The sequence below is a fragment of the Berghia stephanieae genome, chromosome 3 (genome assembly GCF_034508935.2).
Source record: "Berghia stephanieae isolate SIO BIC M18660-M18661 chromosome 3, UCSD_Bste_1.3, whole genome shotgun sequence".
Lineage (NCBI taxonomy): Eukaryota > Metazoa > Mollusca > Gastropoda > Nudibranchia > Aeolidiidae > Berghia > Berghia stephanieae.
Window position 1 is genome coordinate 96529239 of NC_088362.1, and position 26814 is coordinate 96556052.

Here is a 26814-nt window from a genome sequence, read left to right on the forward strand (position 1 = left end):
AATTCTAGAACTTTTGAATATCCCATTTTCTTCTTATTTACTGGCGTTGATATGACCTAAAGCCGTAAAACCCTTAAAAACATTTAAAAAAACATCTCTCTCTCTCTCCTCTCTCTCTCTTATTTTTCTTTTTTGTTGTTGTGCACACCGCCCTCTTGAGCAGCTGTATATTATTACCAGGGGTGATGAAAATCAGCGGCATTTATTCAACAATAAAATAGTTGTAAGTTTCAAAAATTCACTTTATTCGGCATATTTTCAAATTCACACAAAATATCACTTATCAAACTTTTTGCTACGTTAATTTAATTCAATAAAATGTTTCAGAATAAAACTTTGAAAACAAGGAATCATGAAAAAAAACAAAACAACTAAATATATTTTAGTCCCAATTAAATATTGCTTCCAAGACGGTTGAGTAAAGAACTATTAAGGGGAGAAAAAATATAAATGAACACAAGCTCAATATTTAAAGTAAATACCCATAAAATATACATTTAAATGACAAACTAGAAAATGGACTTTGACAAAAGTGGTTTGAAACAAAAACATTTCATGGACGGAATAGAATTAAAATAGTGTAGCATTTTACACAAGCTATGATTTTAATACATTTTAAAATCATTTTAAAACCAATAATTTTTCTAACGATTGGATATTTAAAAATTAATTTTACAAAGTATATCTTCATATAATTAAAATCATTTATTTCATTGATATACAATTCCCAAGCTAAAGCAATGATTATTTCATTTGAATTCAAAGGTATATAAACTCTCCGAGTTGGCATTTCGCATCATAATTTAAAAAATAATACACATTTCAAATCTAATTTATTCAGTTTGAAAATGAATAGATATAATGATTGTAAAACTAAATATAATTTTTGGCTTTCAATTAAGATAGCATAAATATGAATGAATTTTGGCTGGATAAAAGAATATAAAGCTCCTTTTTAAATCTTAAATAACATATTTTGGCTGGTGGATCAGACTTGGTTTAAGTTAATTGAAGTATGTACAAAAAATTATATAAACGGTAATGTGAGTAAAATCAGTGAGGAATGTTTCAAATATAAGATTTAAAGTATTTTAATTGTGTTATAACAAAAAAATTTAAAAATAAAGATATCACATATAAGATCCAAAATATATAAAAATCACAGCTATGAGCTATTTCTTAAAGTGATTAAGTAAAAGCATTTTCCGTACTTGATCATTAAAAAAAAACAACAATATTTTGAGCAATAAATGACGGATCAATTCTTTGTTTTGGAGTAATGAATTATCACATATGCATTAACAATCATATCAGCAGTATTTGGCATAGCATTTGGTTACTTAATAGGGCCTGACAGTGGCAGCGAGACCTCTGAGCGCCCATCGAGAAGAAGCGATTCCTTCCCGTCTGACATCCAGCTCCATAACAACTTCCTGTCTGGCAAGCCTAGAGTGGTAAACAGGACACTGGAATGTCTCTGAGGCCCTCGTATTGTCCTGGGCGCTGGGTTTTTCCCCGACTGGCCAGCATGTGACATGCACCACAGGCAGAGCAGCACATCCAGTGCGAGGTGGCAGGTCTTGAAGTTCTCCTGTGGTCTTCTCCCAGGCACAACCCCACACAAAGATACCCCAAACAAACATGCCTTCTTGAGGTGGATCCCGAAGCTGATATTGGAGGAAGATAAAGGAAAAATTGTTTTTTTATACAACTATATAAAGCACACGGAAATAAAAACATCAAGAATTTATTCATATCCTCCTTGTTAAGTGTTGCTGTTGGCCAGGGACCCCTTGTAAAGCGCTTTGAGCACAATTAATGGATATTGCGCTATATAAAAAAGCTCATTCAAGCTCATTCATTCATAGCTAAAAAAAAAAAAAACAACTAATGTTTAAACAGCAATTTAGAAAAGAGATTCTCAGTACTGCTCTTAACCCCCCCGCCCCACCAACTAAATACAATAATCAGTATTTTTTTTAAGATATGCATTTCACTCCTCGAGATTCAGCACTAGAAAATCAGGCTTGATTTGCCTGAAATGTAAACTGCTGTTTAACAAAATAAAATGAAAGTAAGATTAAAAGAAAAGGCAGGCTATTAGAAATAGAGACTGGTGTAAAACAGGATTGTGAGTTATCCCCTTTTCTTCTCCTATTGGCACCCCGATTGGGTAATGAAAGAATCGATGAATGGGACCAATACAGAAATCAGATGGACTTTTTCAGAGTTGTTGGAAGATCTGGATTTGGCAGATGACATTGTTCTCTTGTCACAAAAACTGTCAAAAAAACAAAAACTGTTTTGCAAATTAGATTTTTCCAAAACAAATATCTGAAAAATCTTCCATATTTTTTGGCCCAACTAAAGATCTACAAAAAGCTGACATGATCTCCATTTCTGAAACAGTCTAATCAAGAAGATGGAGATGGATTGGCCATATTTATCGAGTGAAGGAGGGAACAATTCCCAAAACAGCGCTCAGATGGACACTGCTGGGTAATCGCAATAGGGAAAGACCACTGACGACTTGGAGAAGATAGGTGGAAAGAGAGATGACATCCTTTGGTTGGACCTGGGATGAGGTTTGGAAGCTGGCAGAAGACAGAAGTCACTGGCGCTCCTTACTGTCGACATTATGTGTTAATGAAACACCAAAGAGGAGTAAGTAAGTAAAAAAAAAAGGCAATTGGGCCAAAGTTTATAGCAACGTACATAAGAGCTTTTCTTCAAAACATGCACACAATGAACAAGATTAAAATTAAAATCATCAAAGTTTCAATACGTACATGGTCTTTGTCTCTTGATGTCACTTCAGTCTGGAATGTGAATAATTCGAAATTGCCAGAACGATCACCAGCATAGCTTCGAATGCTGTCCTGTTTGAGTAAGGCCAGTAAACCTCTAGGATTGAAGAATGCACCAAGCCAGTATGCAGGCATCTTTTCTCTTCCCTGAAGAGTGATTCGTGAGAGTAAAAATATGAATATAATGGAGGTGAAATGTTTACCTTGATCTAAAATCATTTGCACTACTTCAGAATATTTATTAAGGCTGGATTTTTACAATTGATCCGATCTTTATAAAATACCCAGATTTTCTTAAAATTTAAGTTGGAACTTATTTTTTAGTCTTTTTAAAAAAATTTTTATTCCAATTTAAGCTAGGACTTATAAAAACGTTGTCTCTAAGAGTCCATTTACATCATTTCTGTAATAAGCTTCTTGAAAGTGCACATAATCCAATAATTTATAATAAATGAATGCAGAAAATCTTCAGTAATAAAGAGAGAAACATTTAAAGAGAGCAGAAGAAGATATTTCTATCATTGAAGGAAAATAATAATAATACAATTTTTAAAATGATAAAATAGTACAATAAATAGGTTTTTTTTAAATTGCCCCAGTTGATTGTCTTTTAAAGAGTTTACATAATAAAGCATAGCTAGCATCTTTCTGTGACACCTGTTCCAGGCCTGCTAGTTATGCTAGTTACGCAGCTATGTGGTCTAGTGGTATGATACTCGCTTTCGGATCGGAAGGTCCTGGGTTCGAGCCTCACGCTCGGCGCATAGTTGAGTCCTTGGAAAAGGCTCTTTACCCACATTCTCTCATCGTACTCAGGTGTAAAATGAGTACCTGGCCGTTAACAGCGTTGTTTTTGTCTGAAAGACTGTAATATCGTCTAACAGGCGTCATGTTCCGTCCTACATGTTAAATGTTGCTGTTGACCAGGGACGCCTTGTAAAGCGCTTTGAGCACGTTTAGTGGATTATGCGCTATATTTAAAAAAAGGTTTTGAATGGGTTTTTTTATACGTCACCAATGTCTGCTTTCAAAATATAACATTGTTTATAATCTGAAGCAGACATGAGCTGGAAGAATTGGTTGACACGACATGTGTAAGACACGGAATTGTACTTGGTTATTTCTCTATTGCATCTTATTCAATTACTCACCAGAGAAAGAATCCTTTCAAAGTGATGACATCGGCTCTGTAGCTCCACTAACCACTGACCCATGCCGTAAGTGAGTGGTGGGGCAGAGTTACCAGACATGCGGCACCATGCCTCGGGAATACGCAAGTGGTAAATGTCGTCTGCCACATCTAGAATATGCTGGGATACTTGATCTCCAAGGACATTGCTTTCTGTTGCTGTTTTTATAGCCTGGAAATATAACAACAACAAAAAAAATGAAATGTGAAAAATACATTCAACTTGAATTTAAATAATTAATTATGCCTTTTGCACCACGGCATCATAAGATATCGTCACCTAGGCATTCCACGAAGGAATATAGATAACTCATCAAACAAGATGTCTGATGTCAACAGGAATCACCCATGTTGTCCAAGTGAGCAAATTGGGGGTTAATAATCTTGCTCAAGGAAAAAAACGAAAGTGCCTGAAGCGGGGCTCGAACACGGGTCATCCTGGTCACAGTGCAATGCCTTAACCACTCGGCCACTTCGCCGTCAACTTGTAGTTTGAATTCCTCATTCTTTTCCCCACCTAGTGCATTTACCTCGAATTTTCTTCTTGTATGTGATCTGGTCCCATGTTTTCTGAGTCAGAGCTTAAGCTTTGCCAATAGTAATAGCAACTTGAATTTATATGTACTAATTCCTTATAAAATAGAAATAAGTCTACAGATGGCAATGGCAGAACTTAAACATGTCGTTTAACCTTATGGGAAAATGAAACATCTAAATATCTGCTAGGGGATACAAATCAAGAGTTTTGAATTTCTTTAATATGATTGATCTAAACAAGTGCGTATCCTTGTGAAGGATATAGGAATTAAAATAGTCCCAACTATCGGGGACCTCTGTGGTGTGATGGCAACACGTCTGACCTGTATTCAGAAGGTCTGAGGTTCGATCCCAAGTTGAGGAAGACTGATTTAAAAAAAAAAAAAATTTCCTTATATTTTCTTTTCTTGCTTTGTCTGGCACAGTTTCATATACACTTGTTTGGATCTTTATCTTACACCAGTGTCTGCTCCCTAATTTCTCAACTTAATATGATTGAACAATTGGTTTTGAATTTTACATATCATGTGCAGCACTTAAATCCATCCTTTTCATTTCAAATGGGCTAATCTTTTTGACTAATAACACCAAACCCTCTTTATAAGAAATCATTTAAGTTATTGTAAAATCTGTTTATCGAAATATTTAAAACCAAAACGTGAAATATAATGTTGAAAACAATACGCCATTCTTACAGTGAGAGATGTCTTTATCTCATTCAGCAATTTGTACATGATTTCCAATTCCTTCATGATAAAGTTGTTAAATGCAGTGAAACCGCCGACCTTCTTGACTTTTTCCACAATGTAATCCTGGGAAAAGAAGTAGATATACCATATAATATATTTGATACGTATCGCTGTGACTGTCCTTCACAATTGGATTGCACGTTGATGAAAATGCAACCAAGTGTCTCAAAACGGTATTATGTTGTGGTTTACGATGATTAAAATGGAATTTTAAGTTTAACTTATAAAATTCCGGACAAAATGTATGCCTTCTTAGAAGAAATTTAGTTTTGTTTCTATGTGAATTCCTTACTTCAGATCATTCAGACTTAAAACTCAAGTTGCTCCATCAGGTTCATTCTGACATAATACCAGTTAGACGCAGTGGGTCACAAATATAAATTTAAAAAGAATTAGATTTATATTTCTTAAGGTGATGAAAATATGTTTTATCTCTATATATGAAAGAATAAAATGAGCAAATAAAATTGTAGAGATGATTCTCTTTTATTTCTGTTTACACTTGCTAACCTGGGACATGAATGGAAATGCAGAAGAAAATGAAAAAATAATACATAATTTACTCACACAAACAATGTTTGACTTTCACGATGAAAAGGAATAAATTGAATTAAAAGTCATGACTATGATTTTGTATATATGCAATTTCAAGCTTTGGAAATATGCTATGCTCGAAACCGAAATCAAATCAAAAAGTTGATTTTTTTTTTTTAATAAGGGGGTTTTTTCTTCTATTTTTGACGGTACCACAAGAGTCAACTTATTTTCTGAAAGAACCTCTCCGTCAGATTATTTAACTCCAATATTTTGACAGGAGACATCTTTTTTCATGAGCGAATCCACTCAGCATTGAAGAGGAGTGTAGTGATTTGTCTTATAATGAAAATTAAATGGATTTGATCTCGCCTTACATTGGCTCTAAATGGAAAACATTAAAAAAAAAAAAAATCCTAATTCCTTAAAGGGTTCACAATGAGCAATATTATTTTCTATTGCATCGTCAAATACTTCATTTGATCAGCTTCAGCCCCTCTTTCTCCCCCCCCCCCCCCCCAAGGCGTGTAGGTATTATAATTGTTGTAGCCTTTACCTTGTTGTAAGCCTTCGGTACTTTCTGTAGCATGGTATAGCAAATTTCCCATAATTCCATCTCCTTGCGCATCTTGTAGGTGGCGTAGCTGGCAGTACTGAACACACCTTGATCCACAACCAAAGGATTATTACTCTGAGTGCTAATACTGGCAAGAGCAGGACCTGCAAGAAAGAATTAAGATGTGAAAAATCATGAAAAAGTGCCAATCAAAAAAGATCCAAACATGAAATTGGTTTGAAGACTTGAATATTTATCCTAGAAAATAGTTTATTTAAACTTCGTTATGATAATGAAAAAGAAATACTTAAAATATATCTTTATCTGCACGACGTCTTAAGATGGCATCGCTATGATAAATAGAATTAAACAAGCTTTTGATGTCAACAGTATTCAATCATATTGTCCAAGTAAACCATGAATATAGAGTAACAGGTGTTTTTCTTTGTTTTTTAAAGCTGTTTGTTCCTTTGTTGTTGTTGTTTTTTGTTGTTTTTTTTTTTTTGTTTAAGACCAAAATATTCCTTGTGAAATAATTCATTGTTTTCCAATTGTTTTTATCATTTCCATTCAAAACTTTTAGATTACTGAACTGCCCTAAAAAGCGGATGATGGTAAAATAAAAATAGTGAATTCTTTAACTGTCTCCAACATCAAAGAGCTCAACATATTATGTCAAGTCATCTTGTGTAGAAAACATGTTCCTGAAACAAATAACCGTTTACCATCAAAAGAATTGGGTTAACAAATCAACGCGAATAGTTAAAAATGTAGAAACTGAGGTGATTGCTGTAGCTTAACTTACAAAAGGTAAAAAGTGGTATTCAATCATTGTCGACATTAAAATAACCAAATGTTAAATAGACCATTCATCATTATTGTTATCTAATGTATCATATCAGTATTTTTAAAAAACAATAACACTATTCTATCTAATAAAGAAAGTTGCTAGTAAAATTGAAATTAAAAATAATTTTAATGATTTAAAATCAATAAATGTAAATTTAAAAAAAACATTATAGACAATGTTGCATGAATTCAAGAGAAGTACACTGAAATTCAAAAGTCCGACTCTTGTAACTATTGTATGGTAAAAGTCCCTTGAAAGATCAGGTACCATTTTAAAAATCTAGGAAACAACCACTCATTTCCCTTAATACGAACATTAACAACAGCAGTGGCTGATATTGTGTAAAGCTCAATATTTATCTGAAGCATTCTCCCAGAATATCATCAAACCAAGTTCTTTGTCACCTAAGCTCTAAGCAAAACAATCCAGCCTTATGACGTAGATGGAATATTATGTAATCTAACGACCAAAGCAGGATGCAAATAAAATGCTACTTATATTATCAAAGGGAAGAAATATTCTTTGATAGTATGAGTAGTATTTTATTTGGGTTAACAAATCGACGCGAATAGTTTAAAATATAGAAACTATATACATATATATATATATATATATATATATATATATATATATATATATATATATATAGTGTGTGTGTGTGTGTGTGTGTGTGTGTGTTTGTGTTTGTGTTTGTGTTCATGTGCGTGTGTGATGGGGGGGGGGGGGGTAGATTAATTTTGCCTAATTTAAAAAAAAATGAACATGTTGAAAGCGGAGTTCAAATTGAGACGCCCAGATTCCAGTGTAATGTTCCATTCACATTTCGAGATTGTATTTAGCCGACAAGACGTGCCACATACTTAATTGTCTGTCTGGATTTTAAGTGATATAGGCTAATATCTTTTATTGTTTTCGTTATTGGCTGAAGAAGTTTTCTTAGCCGGAAACTTCCCGTGTCTTTGGATGTTTTTGTTTTTTTTTTTGGAAGCTGTTATATTCATTTTTGTTCATTACTTTTTATTTAACAATTTTATTTTCAAAATGCCTGTCCGCATTTCCCATAAAGAAAAAGTTAAGAGAGAGAGAGAGAGAGAGAGAGAGAGAGAGAGAGAGAGAGAGAGAGAGAGAGAGAGAGAGAGAGAGAGAGAGAGAGAGAGAAAGAGAGAGAGAGAGAGAGAGAGAGACATAGAGAGTGTGTGTTTGTGTGTGTGGGGAGAGAGAGAGAGAGAGAGAGAGAGAGAGAGAGAGAGAGAGAGAGAGAGAGAGAGGGGTGTATGTGTGTGTGTGTGAGAGAGAGAGATAGATAGATAGATAGATAGATAGATAGATAGATAGATGGATAGATAGATAGATAAATAGATAGATAGATAGATAGATAGATAGATAGATAGATAGATAGATAGATAGATAGGTAGATAGATTGGTATATAGATAGAGATAACAGGACACGACCAAAACCAAAGATGAATTAGTAAAACAGATAATAATATATCACTGTATCAACATAACTGCATTTTAAAAAGCTTGAAGTCTGCAGTAGGGACATCAGTTAAAGCGTTAGAATTGAATAAAAATATTAGGATTAATTAATATAAAAATATGGAATTTTTAAGATAAATTTTATCCTCATACTCTAATGCAAATAAAAGCTATGTTAATTGAAATCAAATTTATTTTCTTTTAAAAAGCAATGTAATCAGGATATAAAATACGCCTCTGGTTCTATTTGTATCAATTCACCTCTTCCTGTAATGGAGTTGTCTGCGTCCATGGCTTGTTTGACTGATAAAATTAAAGTTGTCATTTGTCGTCATGATTTTGTAACAAAACACCAATCTTTATGTAATCGTAAATATTTAGCCCTATAAATTATTCGTGTTAATTAAACAATATAACTTTTTAATGAACTTTTTGTCAAAAGGTGTTCATTAATACTGTCTCATGTATTGATTTCATTCTTTTTTTTTAAATCACAGATGGATGAAAAGGGTCGTTTGTAATTAGGAATTGAGGGGAAGGGAGGAAAGAGACAACCATATCACTGACCAACTGCTTAATAAATGACGTGAACAGTTCACCCCTTACTAGGAAATTAGGAACAGGCGAAATTACTTTCAACCGAATTAATTGTGACAGTGATGTAAATCTTTTTTTTAAACCACAAAACAAGAGAAAAAAAGGCAAAACAAATATTATGATTTTAAAACTTAAAAAAACAAAAAGGTCTTGTTTTAAAAAAAAAAAAAAAACCTTGTTACAATTATAAACAATGTTGATAATAATTCATATACATCATATACGAGTACATAAAAAAGACATTCTTTAAATATACTACGATATGTCCCGCCCAGTCTCAGTGGAATCTAGTGTCAAACAGGTCTAAGTCCTCGGGCCTATTGTGTTCTTATTTTACATTAACGATTTAGCAGATAAACTAACATCAAATGTACACTTCTTTGCTGATGACGCAATAATCCATAGTGTCACAAAATCCTTAGATGACGCTGCCACCCTCCAAAATGAACAAAATAAACAAGCTGATGAGAAGCAGACATTTCACATGGAGTTCCCTTTAGAAATGTGTAATGTTTTACACATCTACAGAATGCGTAAATCGAGTAGACATAACTACAAATACATTAGAACATGTGACATCTGCCAAATATTTATGAATCACCACTAAATCCAATCTGAACAGGGAAAATACATTTCAAACATCCCCGCAAAAGCTTACAAAACCTTCGGGTCCCTCTGAAGAAACCTACAAATCAAATGAACAGATCTAAAGAATTAACATATAAAGCACTGAATTGACGACTTGGTGAAAATTCCAGTACTGTCTAAGACCCTCACACAAAATCTCTCATTGAAGAGATAGAAATGGTACAAAAGAGAGCGACCAAAATTTCCAACAGGACCGTATAACAGTACCTCAAGGGTGGGTGACATGCTAAATGATCTAAATTGGGGCTCTCCTCTGTCAAGAAGAAAGTGAGCCAGATTGCTAATGCTGAATAAAATAAGAAATAACTTGGTAACTCTTTCAAATCAAGACTTTCAAAGACCCACACAATTTGCACCAAAAGTGACAGCAAGTTTTCTCTAAGACTCTGAAACGATTGGAACTGTCGCCTGAAAGAAATCACATCCTCAACTACTTTCGATTCATTCATAAAACACTTGCTCTTTACTTAAGTAATATAACCTATAATCATAGGTAAATAACTGTTTTATTGTTGGATTATTTCCAACAAAAAACACGAGCATGTCATAATTTTCATACGTGGTGGTGGACATTAAAGGGAAGATGGAGATGAATAAATGAGGTGGGAACGTGTGTGTTTCAGAAAGTGAATAGATTCAGCATAATTAGGCGTCAGATAATGACAGCAAAAACTCTCAGATCATCTTCTTACCCGAGAAAGGCGTTGGTGGTCGAGGGAACAGCTTGTGAGACAAGGTTGGAGTGGAGGGCATGGCGTCAAAAACTTTATTGAGTCTGGTGTAAATATATTGATCATCTCCCAGAAGTGTCTGAAAAATAAGTTTGATTTTATCCACAAGTCATGGCTTATAAATTAACATGAATACATGCATAAGGAAATGCGATGCTTTAAAATGTGCATCACAATCAACATCATCATCATCATCATCATCATCATTACCATCATCATTATCATCATCATCATTACTATCATCGTCACCACCACCACCAATATCATCAACATCATCTTCATAATCACTGATTTAGTATCATTATTCAAAAGGTAGAGAGTAGAAGGGGCGGAGAGAGAGAAAGAAAGAGAGAGAGAGAGAGAAAGAGAGAGAGAGAGAAAGATAGAGAGAGAGAGAGAGAGAGAGAGAGAGAGAGAGAGAGAGAGAGAGAGAGAGAGAGAGAGAGAGTATCATTAATGTTGAAGTTACGGAACTCTTTTGAGAATTTTTTTGCCGTCAATTCCAATCTATTTAAATCTAAGTTTACTCCTAGACAGAAAGAGGTTTGCATTCTGTAAGTTCCGATTCTTATCCGCTTTTGTTAAATTCATTGTGTGCTAAATTCAGTAAATCAGTCAACAGATATTTATGAGGACACTTATCCTTTATGTGTACACCAAATTCTTTTGTTCCGTTTTATTCATGAAAAAAAGCTTTTGTCTCAGCATATGTCCTGAAATAACTTTTTGTTTCAATAGTGATACAGAAAGCCAAAAATTAAAAAATTGATCCTAGCATCGAATCGTTTGATGTAACAATAATTTGAAAATTTGAATGACATACAGGAAATTAAAGGACTATAAAGAGTATCGAAGAAGAAGAAACAATAATAAAACGTTATCCTTCTTCAAAGAACGTATTTTTATTCGATATTATCTAACAGAGAATAACTGTGGCATAGTGAGGTGAACTCTGTATGACAAGGTTATTGAAATGCTCTATGCTATATAAATGTACTTTGGTATTTATCGATGAATTTACTTATTTATTTAAAGCAGTAATGGATAATGTTTTATTCATTTTCCATTCTTGAGACTCGGGGAAGATATTTGGAGATAATAGTAGCATGGTGCAAATATAATTTCATATTCATTACATGGTATTTATAAATGACGTAGGTCACAACAAAAATATGATGTCGGTGAATGTGAGTCTATTGACGATGGTGATGAGGATGATGATGATGATAATGATGATGCTGATGATGATGCTGATGATGATGAAGATGATAATGATAAGATTTTAAACGATACAGATATCTATATGAATTCATGCAAAGAGATCATGCAGTCCAGACAATTAATAATCGTTACACTGTGTAAGTTTCAATGTAAATGTTGCTGCTCGAAGCTCGAAGAAATAAATAATAATGTGAAATTGAATGTAAGCTTCAATTTAATTACAAAAATAGATCTGCTTTTGTTATTAAATTGAAGCTTACATTAAATTTCACATTATTATTTATGTGTATGTTTCATGCAAATAGCTTAAACTTTTATTGTAACTTCAACGACACTATCAGGCAGTGACATTATATTATTGTAAGAATGCTACTTGTACTGTGTGAAATGGAAATAATTTTTCATGATATTTCCAGCTGAAAGAAAAAAATAAAAGAGCATTGTGAAGTGCATCGCACATGGTCAAAGTCTGACTCTTCTCAAGTTAAATTCTTAACGCTGATAACATGGCTTTCAATATTTCTTTTAATTTCAAATTCTATTTGATAATCAATGATTCTTTCAAAAGTCATTAATAATTTCAAATTTCTAGTAAATCTCAAAAGATTCTCCTGCATTTGAACATAAATTCACCCCGTCTTAATTGGCATGCCTTCAAAATGTGCACAACTATCTAATTACAATTTCACACTGTACAGACAGCTTTCCACATATTGTTTCTTTAATCGTTAAGACAAAATCTAGATGCTAAAGTTAGCATCAAACTGATGCGTGTATCCCTTTGGTATAAATAGCTATTTTTGGATTTGAGGTCTTCGATGTTTTTTTGTTGAAACAGATTGTTATAGACTATATCAGTTTTTACATATTCGCGTTCACCATCCATGCTACAGTTAATGTGTACATTGGCTTACCAAATTTCCAGTATAAAACCAAGGAATCTGTTGCAATAATCGTATCGTTCATTCAAATTTCAGAAGTTTAAAGGATACTCAAGAAAACAAACATAAAGAAACAAAGAAAAACCTCCAAAAACAAATACAAAAAAAAAAAAGAAAGAAGGAATTTAAAAAAAACAACTTTTAAAGAAGGAATTATTGATCTGTTTATATTTAAAAATTCGAGATGTCCAATAACAAATAAAAGAATTAAAAAGAAAATAGGAGGAAAAAGCATGAAAAACATCAAATCAGAACATCAAATTTTCAATTGAATAGGGGCATCAGCGCCCCGTGTGGTGTCCGGGGTCCCTCAACTGAGAGGGTCAAGAATAGCCCAACGCCAAGCCTGCGTGTCGTAAAAGGCGACTAATGGTGTGTGATTCTCCCATCTTCGAGTCACCTGGTCCTCCAGGTTGGGGGTTGGCAAAGGGTTAACACCCCTTTCCGTTAAACTCAAATCGTTACAGAAACGCAGACAGACAAACCAAATCCTTTTTTAAGCTTGGGCGACCGAAGAGTTTCTGGAATTACAGAATTTATGAAGGACAACAGACAAAGCCGAAAGGACTCTGCTGACCCGATGACGTCTTCGCCAAACAAGCAGCTTCGAATTGCGTCGTGGAACGTTCGCACCATGTATGAAGCAGGAAAAAGCTCTCAAGTTGTGACTGAGATGAGAAGATACAGGCTGCATATACTTGGAGTAAGCGAAACCCACTGGATACAATCCGGACAGAAACACCTCAAGTCTGGGGAGAAGATTTTATATTCAGGGAGAGGGGACAGGATTCATACACAGGGAGTAGGAATAATTCTAAGCAAGTTTGCCCAGAAGTCACTGAGAGGATGGGAACAACACGGAGAAAGGATCATCATGGCGTCCTTTACAACACGGAGTAAGAAGATCAGCATGAACATTGTACAGATCTATGCCCAACAAACGATGCAACAGATGAGGACAAAGATACATTTTATAGTCTGCTACAACAAGTCATTGACAAGTTGCCAAGGAAAGACGTCAACATATTGATGGGAGATGCTAATGCAAAAGTGGGACAGGATAACGTAGGTTATGAAGGTATCATGGGACGTCATGGCATGGGAGAAATGAACGATAATGGTGAGAGATTTGCAAATTTCTGTGCATTCAACAGTTTGGTGATTGGAGGATCAGTGTTCCCCCATAAGAGGATCCAAAAAGCAACTTGGGTCTCACCAGATGGTGTGACAGAGAATCAGATTGATCATTTTTGTATCTCTCGTAGATTCAGATGTTCATTGGAAGATGTGACGGTACGGAGAGGGGCAGATGTTGGATCAGACCACCACCTGCTATTGGCAAAGCTTAAGCTCCGACTCAGAAAACACGGGGCCAGATCACATACAAGAAAAAAATTCGAGGTGAATGGACTTGATGGGGAAAAGAATGAGGAATTCAAACTACAATTGAGTAATAGATTCCAACCTCTTACTGAGCTCGAGGAGGACATAGATGTAGAGTCACATTGGGCAAAGATCAAGGAAGTCTACATAACAACTTGCCACGAGGTATTGGGGGTAAAGAAATCGGAACATAAAGAATGGATAAGTCCAACCACCTTGGACCTTATTGAAAAGAGAGAACAAGGAAGGAACAAGTGAATGTAAGCCGAACAAGGGCTTCAAGACTGGATGCACAAGAGCAGTATCGAGCCATAGCTAAGGAAGTCAAAAGATCTGTGAAGAAAGACAAGGAAGCATTCATGAACAGACTTGCAGAGAAAGCAGAAGCAGCAGCGACTGGAGGACACATGAGGATCCTTTATCAAACTACCAAGACACTTGCTGGAAAATATGGGAAACCAGAGATACCAGTCAAAGACAAAGATGGGAAAACTATTTTTGGAAAAGAGGCTCAATCTGAACGATGGAGGGAACATTTCAACTGCCTTCTGAACAGACCACCACCAGACAACCAGCCAGAAATTTTGCCTGCAAGGATTGAGCTACCAATTAGCTGTGATCCACCATCGCTAGCAGAGATTGTGGGTGCCATTAATAAGATGAAAAGGGGGAAAGCTGCTGGACCAGACCAGATTCCACCGGAGGCTCTAAAAGTTGATGCGGAAAGAAATGCTGAGGCCCTGCACCCACTATTTGAGAGAATCTGGAATGACGGGATATTCCCAAAGGATTGGAAGGAAGGACATCTTATCAAGCTTCCAAAGAAAGGGGACCTCAGTAATTGTAATAATTATCGAGGCATCACTCTTCTTTCTATCCCAGGAAAGGTTTTCAACCGAATTATTTTAGAGAGAATTAAGAATGCAACAGATGCTAAACTGCGGGACGAACAGGCAGGTTTTCGGAAAAACCGTTCAACCACCGACCAGATTGCCTCTCTGCGAGTCATAGTGGAACAGTCTATAGAATGGAACTCTCCTCTTATTGTCAACTTCCTGGATTACGAGAAGGCTTTCGACAGTATTGACAGAGAAACATTGTGGAAAATTCTGGCACATTATGGACTCCCTGAAAAGATAGTAAACCTCATTAAGGAAATGTATGAAGGATCAAGTTGCAGGGTTGTACATGAAGATCAGCTTACTGACAGCTTTGAAATTAAGACTGGTGTCAAGCAGGGATGCTTGCTCTCTCCATTCCTGTTCATTCTTGCCATTGATTGGCTAATGAAGGAAACCTCCAAAGGGAGAAGAAATGGGATACAGTGGACCCCTGGACACAGTTGGATGATCTGGATTTTGCAGATGATCTGGCTCTTTTGTCCCACACCCAGGACCAGATGCAAGCAAAAACCACAATTATAAACAGCCTCTCGGAATCAATTGGTCTAAGAATTCACCCTGCAAAGTCAAAGGTCTTGAGGATAGGTACGCGTCAAAGGGAGCAGATCAAAGTAAAAGATCAGGAACTCGAAGATATAGACACTTTCTGCTATCTCGGAAGTATAATTGACAAGGATGGAGGCACGGAAGCAGAGGTGAAAGCACGAATAGGAAAGGCACAGGCTGCATTCACATCTTTGAACAGAGTTTGGAGAACTAAAGATATTTCCCTTCGACTAAAGCTAAGACTTTTCAACTCAAACGTGAAGTCTGTCCTACTGTATGGATGTGAAACTTGGAACGCATCACAGGCATGTATAAGGAGGGTACAGATTTTCGTAAACAGGTGCATGCGTAAGCTACTCAGAATAAAATGGATGGATAGAATAAAAAATGAAGAAGTATGGAAAAGAACACAGCAGAAACCAGTGGGAGAGGAAATAGGAAGAAGACGATGGAGGTGGATTGGACACACGCTTAGAAAGAATGACTCAACTATAACAAAGAAAGTATTGGACTGGAACCCTCAGGGTAGAAGATCAAGGGGAAGGCCACGAGGAACATGGAGAAGAATTAAAGAAGCTGATATACAGAGAAGTGGTAAGACCTGGAATGAGATAAAAAAGTTGGCTCAGGATAGAGAAGGATGGAAACTGTTTGTCTGTGGCCTATACCCTGACCCAGGGTGAAAAAGGCAATGATGATGATGATGAGGGGCATCAGCAATAGAATGAATGTGCTTTACAAAGATCAATCAATTCTAACCGAAAGAAAGCCTTATGCGTGATCATGTTAATGTATTAAAGCACAATAATTTTGTTATTATCAATAAATTCTGACCAAAGTCTCCCAACATTCTTTACTTGCACTGGATCACTGAGAGATAAATTACTGAGGAACCGATCAAGTACGGGGACATTTGAAAATAAACACCCTCCCCCTTATCAATATTTTTTTCTCTCAAAAATACAGAAAACTAAAGTGAAAAAAAAACAACTGAAAAAAGCCTTATCAAATGCAGTGGACTTTGTGTAGGCAGACGTAAGTTTATTTACAATGTTACTTTAATCTTATAAAAAATGGTTGTAATACTTCGGTTTTAATTGATAAGTTGGATTATTTTTTTAAAAAATAATTTGCGTGACATTGAACTATATAAAATCAAATTAAATGAGATAAAAAGGACTTGAGAATCTGACCAAAAAATGTAAAAAGAATAAATAAAAGTAAAAGGATTGTTCATGATGCTCACCTCGATGTTAGGGTGTAAATGACAGGCCTCGGGGACTTCAAGGAAGTGATTGTTCAGTCCATCCATGGCTTGAATTAAAGAGTTGAGACGAACGCTTGGGTTGAAGAAGGCTGGAGGGGCTCGGTATTTTACTGGAATAGAAAAAGTACGAGAAAAAAAAAAAGATTACTGGTAATTGAGACAAACAGGAAGGAAACTCTCAGATTATTTCCTGTATCTGAATATCATAAACACGGCTGACACGTTAGATATTTCAGTGTTTTCTGGGTTTTTAAAAAATATAAATTTTTATTTTCCCAAATACACATAAGCTAAAAAGATATCGGACATCAAGTGCAGCTAATAATTTATATAGTTTTTGTATATGAAGACTATCTTCAAATAAAACAAAAGTACATGCAATTGGTTAGAAAATGCTTTAATTCTCATTTTACAAGGGTTTTTTTATTAACATTTAAATGAGTGAATTGTTTATCATTATTATATCAAGCTTGAACTCTAATCTAAAGAGTAAGTTTTACACCTTGCGTTAGCTAATAGATTAGAATCGGCACAGAAAGATATTAAAGATAGACATGTGGCCGTCTTACAATAGTGACAACGGTATAAAATGGACTAAATCACAAACAAATTTGAAGCCATAAACTGTCTTTTAACACGTACACCTAGCCACTTCAAAGTCCTTCTTGACTGCGTTTGGAGAGCACCAATAATCCACCATTGCACTAAGACTAAGCTGGTCACTTGGGTCAGTGATGTGGGTGCCATACACAACCTGAGGATTACATACAGATATTCAATGAGGGACAACATTGTAAGTGACAAAATGATGAGGCTGAAAGAGCAAAAGGAAGTGGAGAAGGAGATCATTCATTAAATACAAAGAGAAAAGTAACACTTTTGTAACAAACATTATAAAATATATATTATATATAAAAATGAAAGTAAAGAATACACACTTTTTCAGATGTCTAAGTAAACTAAGCATAACAAAGAAAAGACAATTTTTTTTGCCATTTTTGAAATGTAAAAGCAATGCAAATAAAAAAATAAAACATATGTAAAACACAATGTAACGTTGATACACGATGGAACACCTACCTCGGATAGCATGTATCTGATGCCTGTCCAAGACGTTGTGCGAGGTTGCATGGATCCATCGGCAGCCATGATGAACAGAGGATCTCTGAATTCTCCAACAGAGAAACTTACAGCTTCCTGCATGAGAAGCCAAATAAAAGTTAGTAATGTACTTATAATGAAATGGAACTCATACATTCTGGGACAATGAATCGAAAATTATCTTTAGCAATACAACAAACAAAACAGGAAAATTATTGATATAATACATACTCAAAGCCACACACAAACACATATATACACACACACACAAACACACACACACACACACAAACAAACAATTCATAAAGAAAAGAAAAAGCAAACACGAAACATTTGGAATATAATATAATGAAACGTATTTGTATACAGGTTCATATAAACAAATAACAAAACAAACACCGATTTGACCTTTGACTTTCGTCACGGATCAACAGTCAGTTACGTAATTAAAATCAAAACATTCTGAACATTAAAAAAAATATATGAATAATTATAATGCGTTTTAATGATAAATAAAATCATGAGACACAAAAAATGTTAAATGCAAAGTAATGCTCTAAAAACACTTTTAAAATCAATTAATTGTTCGGTCTGTTGTAGACATCGATGATCATGAGAAAACAGATCCGCTCAGTTCAGTTTTCAGCCCTCCTCAAGAAATCTTCATCTCTCATTCCCTTACATGACATTCGCTTATTGATGATTCTTATATATCCTTTATCCTTTTCTTTGTTTTCCTCTATTTCTCCTCCCTACTATTTTCTTTGTGTCAGTATTTTTCTTTCAGCACCACAATCTTAACCAACCTGAAGTTCTCTGAATCCAATTGAGAGGAATTCTTGTGGGAAGTTCCATCCACCGTGGCCAAAGCGAGCCCTCAGTTGTACAGCGGCATGGAGGTAGCACAGGTTGTGGAGCATGGAAGGCCATTCTGGGCGGTTGGATTGTTTGAGGATATCTGGCTCCATCCAAGTCAAACTTCGAACCAGACTGTCTTTCATTATCTATGAATGAAAAAAAAAAAGAGAGAAATTATAAGAATATTCTCAACAATGTTATAATTCAAGTGTTATTAGCTAATTTGAGGATTTTGATGTGTGGTAAAAATGTAACTTTATCTTGGCGTCTTAAATGTACAAATCAGAGCTCAAATTTGTATTTTATTAATCGAAGAGTCACTGAATCATGAAAGCTTTGTTCTTATTTCTATCATTAACTTTTACTTGTTTGATCGACAAGAGAGCAACATTTATGTCCAAAAGACTCATTAATATTTTCCCTTATTTTAATGTTCAGTCTTTAAAATATTTAATTAATTTCAAATGTTACTTAACTCACTCAATCCTAGAGATTTTTTCTACTTTTCAGAACTGGAAAAAATGTATTAAAAATGAGCATGTACATAGATCGGTAGTTTTATTCAACTATCGTTAACATGCAAAAACTAAAAACATTAGTTTTGATACTTACCACGCCTATAATTTGTCTCAGAAAAATTTAATAAATAGGCATGGGGTTAAAGTAACCCCGGGGAAACTACGGATATAGTCGGTGTTAGGGTTGAGTGAGTTAATGCTTTTTTCTCCAATTGAAAAACTATTATCAATGATTAATGCTAAAACAATGCAGATAATTAATGACAGGCGTTTATCGCTTTCAGTTTAGTTCGCCAGGTAAATCAAGCCAGTCTAGTGATGATGAGTCATAGCTTTACACTGAAAGAGGGAGACAATTATTTCGCCGTTTTGATCGATTTTATCTGAATTTCAAACTAATGTAGTATTGCCGTTATTAAGTGTAGCAAAAATATTTTTATACTACCAAAAAGTTTATTAACAGAGTTTTCATTGATTATTTAATCATAATTATGATGGTGTTAAAAAGCAAGAGGGATAACCCATGAAATTGATACATAAATTTAAGTGAATTAAAATTTTTAAGAGAATATTTTAACATGGTCAACACTTAAGATTTTAAACAAAAGTAATGGAAATGATGTTGAATATCTGTAGAATGTAGACATGTAAATTTTATACCAGTAGATTGAGGCGTTTTTGAGATATCAGTTCACCTGTACGTAAAAGTAAGGATTTTGAGTAAGGTAAAATTGAAATCCAATCACAGCATTGTCAGAAAAGGAATTTTTTAATAAATCAGAAACATAGTCAAATGTGATTCATTTATATTTATCCCAGAATCAACGAATTATAAGAATTCCATTAAAAATTGTTATATACGGACATTCATTTAAAGACAATCAAAACCACTAAGAAAATCTTAAAGAGTTCTTATAATTTTCATAACCTTATTTTTGAGATATCCATGCCCATTACTTTTTTTATGTACTTGACTTGCACCTGTTTTAATTTGTGTGCCATATAGACTGCATATAGCACATCATTGGTGAAAGATAATGATCATATTCACCTCATTAAGTATTGTTTCTTGCTCAGAGTTTTCTCACAGAACCAAATGCATCAATACCTGCATCGCATTTCTTTAAATTATGTATAAGTGAGATACATTTCTCGCAAATTGAAATATTTAAATATGTCAGAATTTCACGATTATATTTATAGTCAATTGTTGATCACGTCTGGAGTCTTTTAATCCTCTCAGCACGGCTCTGTACTCTTTCACAACAAATTCGACATATTTCATTTGTACCGGTGTGATGACCGTCTTCAATGTGTCTCTCCATAACCTGAACAGAACTTAAATAAGTAAATTTAAGAAATATCTAAAATTTCCGCTTAAATTCAATGAAATCAAACTAAATAAATGTCTCTTATCATCACTATCTAGTTTTATTATTGGGTTTCTAAAATATAATGAAATATTCTCCTCTTTGTTGGTAACAAAAATAATTATTGAGATTCCTTTCCACACCCTCTATTCTTAAATCCCTGAATCTACATAATAAAGTATATATCATATGAAAGATAATTTTATCTACTTTTCTCTGATCCCTCACACTTGATGGTAAAAAGTGTTGGTTTGATATTTTGAATTTTTAAATATTTCTTAAACTTATAATTTTAATATTTATTTCATAAAAAACTCTGATTATTCAAAAGAGCAAAACACAAACTTATCATTTAATGATGTAAAGAAAAATAATTGCGTCTTGTAGAGGAAAAATTGGCCTTTGTATCCATGTATGTTTGAAAATTATGAAAAAGATGCTGCGTCCACAACGGGCTGAGAAAATTGAGTATTTTGATGAAATTTCTATTACTCTCTGCCTGAGAGAAATTCAAAGCGATGAGATTTACCTGCAGACATAATTTATTGCCAATGCACGCCGTCTTGACAGCTGTTATCACTGTGGCTGACGGTGGATTGTTTACATTACTTGACGGTAGCCAGTGAGGGAAGAATTAACTAAAGTGAAAGTTTGGGCCCTATTTAAACGGCTGTGTAATGAGCACATTTTAAAAAAGAATCCTACCTTTGGAGAATCAACAAAAACTCTCAGAGAGTTCTGAATCAGCCTTCTGGGCAAATTCTTGGCGTCCGAGCAGGCAGAAATCCACAATCTGAAGCTGGAATCCACTTGCTGACTTCCTTCAATGATGATGGACTCGATGGTGTCAAGGAGATGGGGGGTGTTGTGGGCGTTGTGTAGTAGAATCCATACACCCTTTAGGTAATCATATGGAATAGAAAAATATGCTAGAAATATTGTGGTCAATTGCTCATAGCTGTAATGGGCTGAGTAAAATTTGAAATTAGGAACTCTCGTCAGATAGTATTTTTAAAAAGTTATTTTTTAATGACTAAAAGGTCTATTCTTTAAAGAATCTCTCCCCCCCTCTCTCTCTCTCTCTCTCTCTCTCTCTATCTCTCTCCATCGACCCCTCTCTCCTTTATAACAATGATGATGATGATGATGACGATGACGATGGTGATGATGATGATGATGATAATGGTGATGATGATGATGATGATGGTGATGATGATGACGACGATGATGATGATGATGATGGACGTCGACGATGATGATGATGATGATGATGATGATGATGATGATGATGATGATGATGATGATGATGATGATGATGACGGTAAAGATGATGAAGACAAAAGTCAGTCATATAAATATGAAGGAGAAGAAAGTTTCTGGTGGCTACGTTGATATTTATCTGTCACTAACACAGGAAGGTATTGCACTTACATCTCCCATAGCTTTGAGTATCTGTTTCTTCACTGCCTTTTCGTCAGACATTGTATTATCTGTAAGCAGAACAGTGACTGGCCTGATCTGCTTCTTGTTGGCAAACTCTTGGAATAATTTAAGCGTTAACTCGGATTCTGTCCGGAAAAACATAAGGATTGGCAGGTTGACTGAGCTTTGACGTAAGACTGTCGGGAAATCTAATGTCATATCTCCGATGTACCTGGGGGAAAAATCATAAAAATCTTAATAGATCACCTAAATGAATGTAACAGATATAGAAAAAGGCTAGAAAATCATAACAAGGAACATTTTGGGCTCTTGATAATTTTTTTTATATCCTTGAAGTTTTCAATTCACATTCATTGATTATTGTCCCAAGGAAGTAGATGGACTAGTGTGTGGTGAAATAAAATAACAACTTCCCTAATTACTGAATTAATAATTTTGTTTCAATATTTTACTTTGCTCATCCTGAATAGTCACAATTAGAACTCTACTCTTATCTTTCTGAATTTTAAGTATATTAATATTGCTTTGGCTTTTTTTGTTATTGGCTAAAAAATGCCATGTATTTTGTAATATGGTTTGTTCTTTTCTAAAGCTATTATGATCAATTTTATTTCATACGAATACAATCCACAGATTCCGGCAGGTTAGTATTCATTCAAGTGCATCTGCAATGTAATATGCGTAGTCTATATTTGAATCACTGGTTCACCATTTCTTTTTTTTTTCTTCCTCTCAGTTAACTCCCTCGGCTTTTCTTCTTTTAAAAGTCAGGACAGCATAAACAGTAAACACGCCTTCAGCATGGTTGATGGAACTGAAATAAAACTAAATAAAACTTCTTGGAACATTTTATTGAGAAAATTATTATTGTTTAATATATTTTATGACTATTTTGCCAACTGAATACCTAAAGAATACCTGTCATCTTTATTTAACAACTGATTGGATCTTTCCATGGCTTCCATTTTCCTATCGTTACCCTCATTGTGTTGTTTAACTATTCTCAATTTACTATTATGCTGTTATTCTGGATAATAGTCAAAAACTCACTTTTTGCCCAAAACAGAAGTAATAAAGTTCGAGCTGGCTTGAAGCAATCTGTCACTCCGTACTGCTCGGACTACACAAAGTCTCTGCATGGCTTTGTAAGTGTCATCCATTTTGTCTGGTAGTGGAACGTTCTCAGGTAACTCACTCTCACACAAGTTTCTCCACTGTGTCTCCCTTCCATCTTTTGGCATCCTGTCAAACATGTCACGGAACCACTCGAAGTGGGAGGCAAGTACCTGTTTTTTTAAAGGAGACAAGACAATTAAAAAAGGACATCGGTGTCAAATATTGTGCTATTTTAACATTTTATCAAAACTATATTACATACAAAGCTGCCAGATGCCATCAACGGTAAAACGTTCTGAATAAAATTGTATACGATGGCTTTTAAAAAAAGAAATAAAAAAGACAGAATACGAAATAAAGTATGCTTTGGGCTCAAAACCTTTCTTCTGCCAAGAACAAAATTAAAAAAAAAAAATTGGCTCAGGAAGTGTTCTAAGCCCTAAACGTTCCTTTTTTCGTCATTGTTTTCTTCAATACTTTTCATGGCTGCGTTCTTCATTCACAGTTTTTCTTTCATTAAAATGTTGGATGAATAAAATAATAAAAAGAGTGATATTAATCTGAACTTGGTTGACGATGATAGTCATTGATTATTGATCATCAAATCTATTCTTGTTTTCAAATCTTCTTCCATCATTGAAGAAAATCATCTCAATTAACAGAGAAAAAGAAATCTCACTCAGTATTACAATTCATATACGTCCTTATGTCAAATAATTTATTTTTTTTTAAATTGAGCTTTATATAGCGCAACATCCACTAAATGTGCTCAAAGCGCTTTACAAGGGGTCCCTGGTCAACAGCAACATTTAACATGTAGGACGGGACATGCTGCCTGTTAGGCGATATTACAATTTTTCGGACAAAGACACAGCTGTTAACAGCCAGGTACTCATTTTACACCTGAGTACGGTGAGAGAATGTGAGTAAAGAGCCTTTTCCAAGGACTCAACTATGCGCCGAGCACAAGGCTCAAACCCAGGACCTTCCAATCTGAAAGCGAGTGTCATACCACTAGACCACATAGCCGCACAATAATTATTATCCTATAGTATAATTTTTAAAACCTGGTGTCTTATTTTGGAAAAGAGACGATTTTAGCACAAACCTGTAGGTTGTGGAATTGGTCATCAGTCATCCAATCAAAAGGCTTTTTGGACTGCATGATGTGTGGGTCAGGAGTCTGACTGGAAGTAATGGCCGACATGACCACAGAGCTGAAGTTTGGAGAAATGAGGAATTCTCTCTCGCCAGGCCCGACGTGATTGAGCGAGTCTTCTACCTGGAATTGTTGTACAATTTCATAAACTATTTATTGTAGAATCATAAATTTCAAATCTATGTCTATCATTTTAGTTAAATCAATAAAAAAATGTAGAAAATATAACGAGAATTGACGTGACTGTGGTTATGTTGCAAAGTTGGAAAACCTGTCAGAAAAAAATAATGACCTTTCACTCTGCTTTAAAAAAAAAATTCGTTATAAACATTGCTGCAAATAAAGATAAAACAAAAAACAAAAACAACTAAAATCCAAGGTAATTAATATACGATTCAATTTTATACAATACAGGTCTAAGTATAAAAATTCAGGAATGAGACTGGTCTGTGTAAAAAAACAAACAAACATTAATCATGTAGACTAGAGGTACTAGATTTGATAATCACAACAACAATTACAAACGGGTGTTATAGTCAATATGTACAATGACAGCTATTTATTTAATAACATTCTTACAAATATCGCTTTTATTTGTTGCCAAAAATGCACGTTAAACCTACCTCAATGGCAAGTAAAAGAGCAAAAATAAATCTGTCTCTTTCAAACAGTCCTCGTGCTGTAGTTGTGAAAGCACTCATTGTTAAACGTTCTATCACTGCTTTGACAGCAGATCTGGGTGTTATGAATGAAAGAATGGATATCAATTGAAGCTGTTATACAATTACTGATACTACTAATAAGAAAAATAAAGGAAAAATAATACAGTTGATAATGATCATTATTAATAAAAATAATAATAATAGTAATAATAATAATAATAATAATAATAATAATAATAATAATAATAATAATAATAATAATAATAATAATAATAATAATAATAATACCATTCAATTTCAACTATTTACCTTAGATTAAAATTCTGTCCTTAATTGGTCAATGTCAATACTTTTCACAAACTCATATACTACAATCTTATCGTGTCATTGGATTTAAATTGCACAAAATTTCAAGTAAATTAATACTAGCACATTTCCTTCCAGTATATTTTATTGACTAGATAAGGGATTCAGTTTGAAACATTATTTTTAGCTTTATTTAGTTTTTTAAATCTTTTCTGTTGTCTTTGGATTGTGGATGTATTAGTCAACAATTCAAAAACAAATGAGAAGGCAAATTATTCAAGCATGACCTCACCTTTCTGAATGAGCTATAGCTGCTTTGTACAATGCCAAGAACTGTTTGAAGGAAGCTTGATACAACGGATGTAATTCTCTCATGTACTGAGAGGTATCAAAGCAGACGGCAGCTCTCTGTGCGATAATGCGGAACCCTTCTCTGGCTTTCAGAATGGAATCTTCACTTGCATGTACCCTTGCTTGTCTTTGATCAAAAAGAAAACAGAAAATAAGTTCAAACATTTCGAAAGACCATTTTTTTTCTCACAATAAGTAAACAATGTATTACATAATTATGAGGAGCTGTTAAATTACGATTCTTCACTTCGAAATTTAAATGAATGAGAAATGATTTGGTCTATATATATATATATATATATATATATATATATATATATATATATATATATATATATATATATATATATATATATATATATATATATACTAAAAAACCATAAATCACTTTTGCAGTGGAGTGTTTTGTGTTTCCGTGTCTATGAAATATTGTTTATTATGTGTTTAAAACAAAACCCAGTGATGATCATTGGTATAGATTTCTCTATTGAGAGCTACCAACTCTCTCAGATCAAATCTTGTATTTTGCCAAAATCTCCATACAATTATAATTTCATATGTTACCCTTCAAGAGTCTCGTCATAATGCTTTTTAAGTTCTGCCAATCTTTTGGTGGCTTGCAGGTCATTCATAAGTCGGACATCACTAGATAGCTGATCTCGCATTTGTTGCTCCAGTCTTTTCAGCGTTTTTCATGTTTTTCTTTTGTTTTCTGTATATTTATTATTATATCTATTTTTATATTATTATTATGATTAGTTATATATTATTATTATTTATTATTATTATTATTATTATTAATATTATTATATTATTTATTATTATTATTATTATTTATTATTATTATTATTATTATTATTATTATTATTATTATTATTATTATTATTATTATTATTATTATTAATTATTTATTATTATTATTATTATTATTATTATTATTATTATTATATTATTATTATTATTATTATTATTATTATTGTTATATTATTATTA

The 26814-nt window shown here is 34.0% G+C and overlaps 1 protein-coding gene across 4 annotated transcripts; it reads right to left on the reverse strand.

The window, feature by feature from the left end:
- Positions 1-224: 224 nt before the first annotated feature.
- Positions 225-26506, reverse strand: LOC144968933 (dynein axonemal heavy chain 8-like). Of its 4 annotated transcripts, none has more exons than XM_078907815.1 (18): positions 26386-26506; positions 25763-25948; positions 25126-25237; positions 24452-24625; positions 23278-23513; positions 22216-22438; positions 21490-21681; positions 18845-19042; positions 18018-18134; positions 17580-17691; positions 16917-17047; positions 10639-10756; positions 8963-9004; positions 6373-6536; positions 5229-5345; positions 3959-4168; positions 2790-2954; positions 225-1667 (listed from the first exon to the last, which is right to left on the reverse strand). In XM_078907815.1, exons 1-18 carry the CDS (start codon positions 26484-26486, stop codon positions 1341-1343), a joined length of 2925 nt encoding a protein of 974 aa, XP_078763941.1. In that variant the 5' UTR covers positions 26487-26506; the 3' UTR covers positions 225-1340. The 4 variants fall into 4 exon arrangements, with proteins under 4 accessions (XP_078763941.1, XP_078763939.1, XP_078763943.1 ...); XM_078907813.1 differs by having other exon boundaries at positions 24452-24621; positions 25122-25237; XM_078907817.1 differs by lacking the exon at positions 8963-9004.
- Positions 26507-26814: the final 308 nt, after the last annotated feature.

Coding starts and splice junctions, on each gene's coding strand:
- LOC144968933 (XM_078907815.1), bottom strand. CDS start 26,486: ATGCGAGATCAGCTATCTAGTGATGTCCGACTTATGAATGACCTGCAA. Junction 22,439..23,277: donor ACTTCTGTTTTGGGCAAAAA/GTGAGTTTTTGA, acceptor TTTTTCCCCCAG/GTACATCGGAGATATGACAT. Junction 18,135..18,844: donor TTGGATTCAGAGAACTTCAG/GTTGGTTAAGAT, acceptor CTTCTCATGCAG/GAAGCTGTAAGTTTCTCTGT.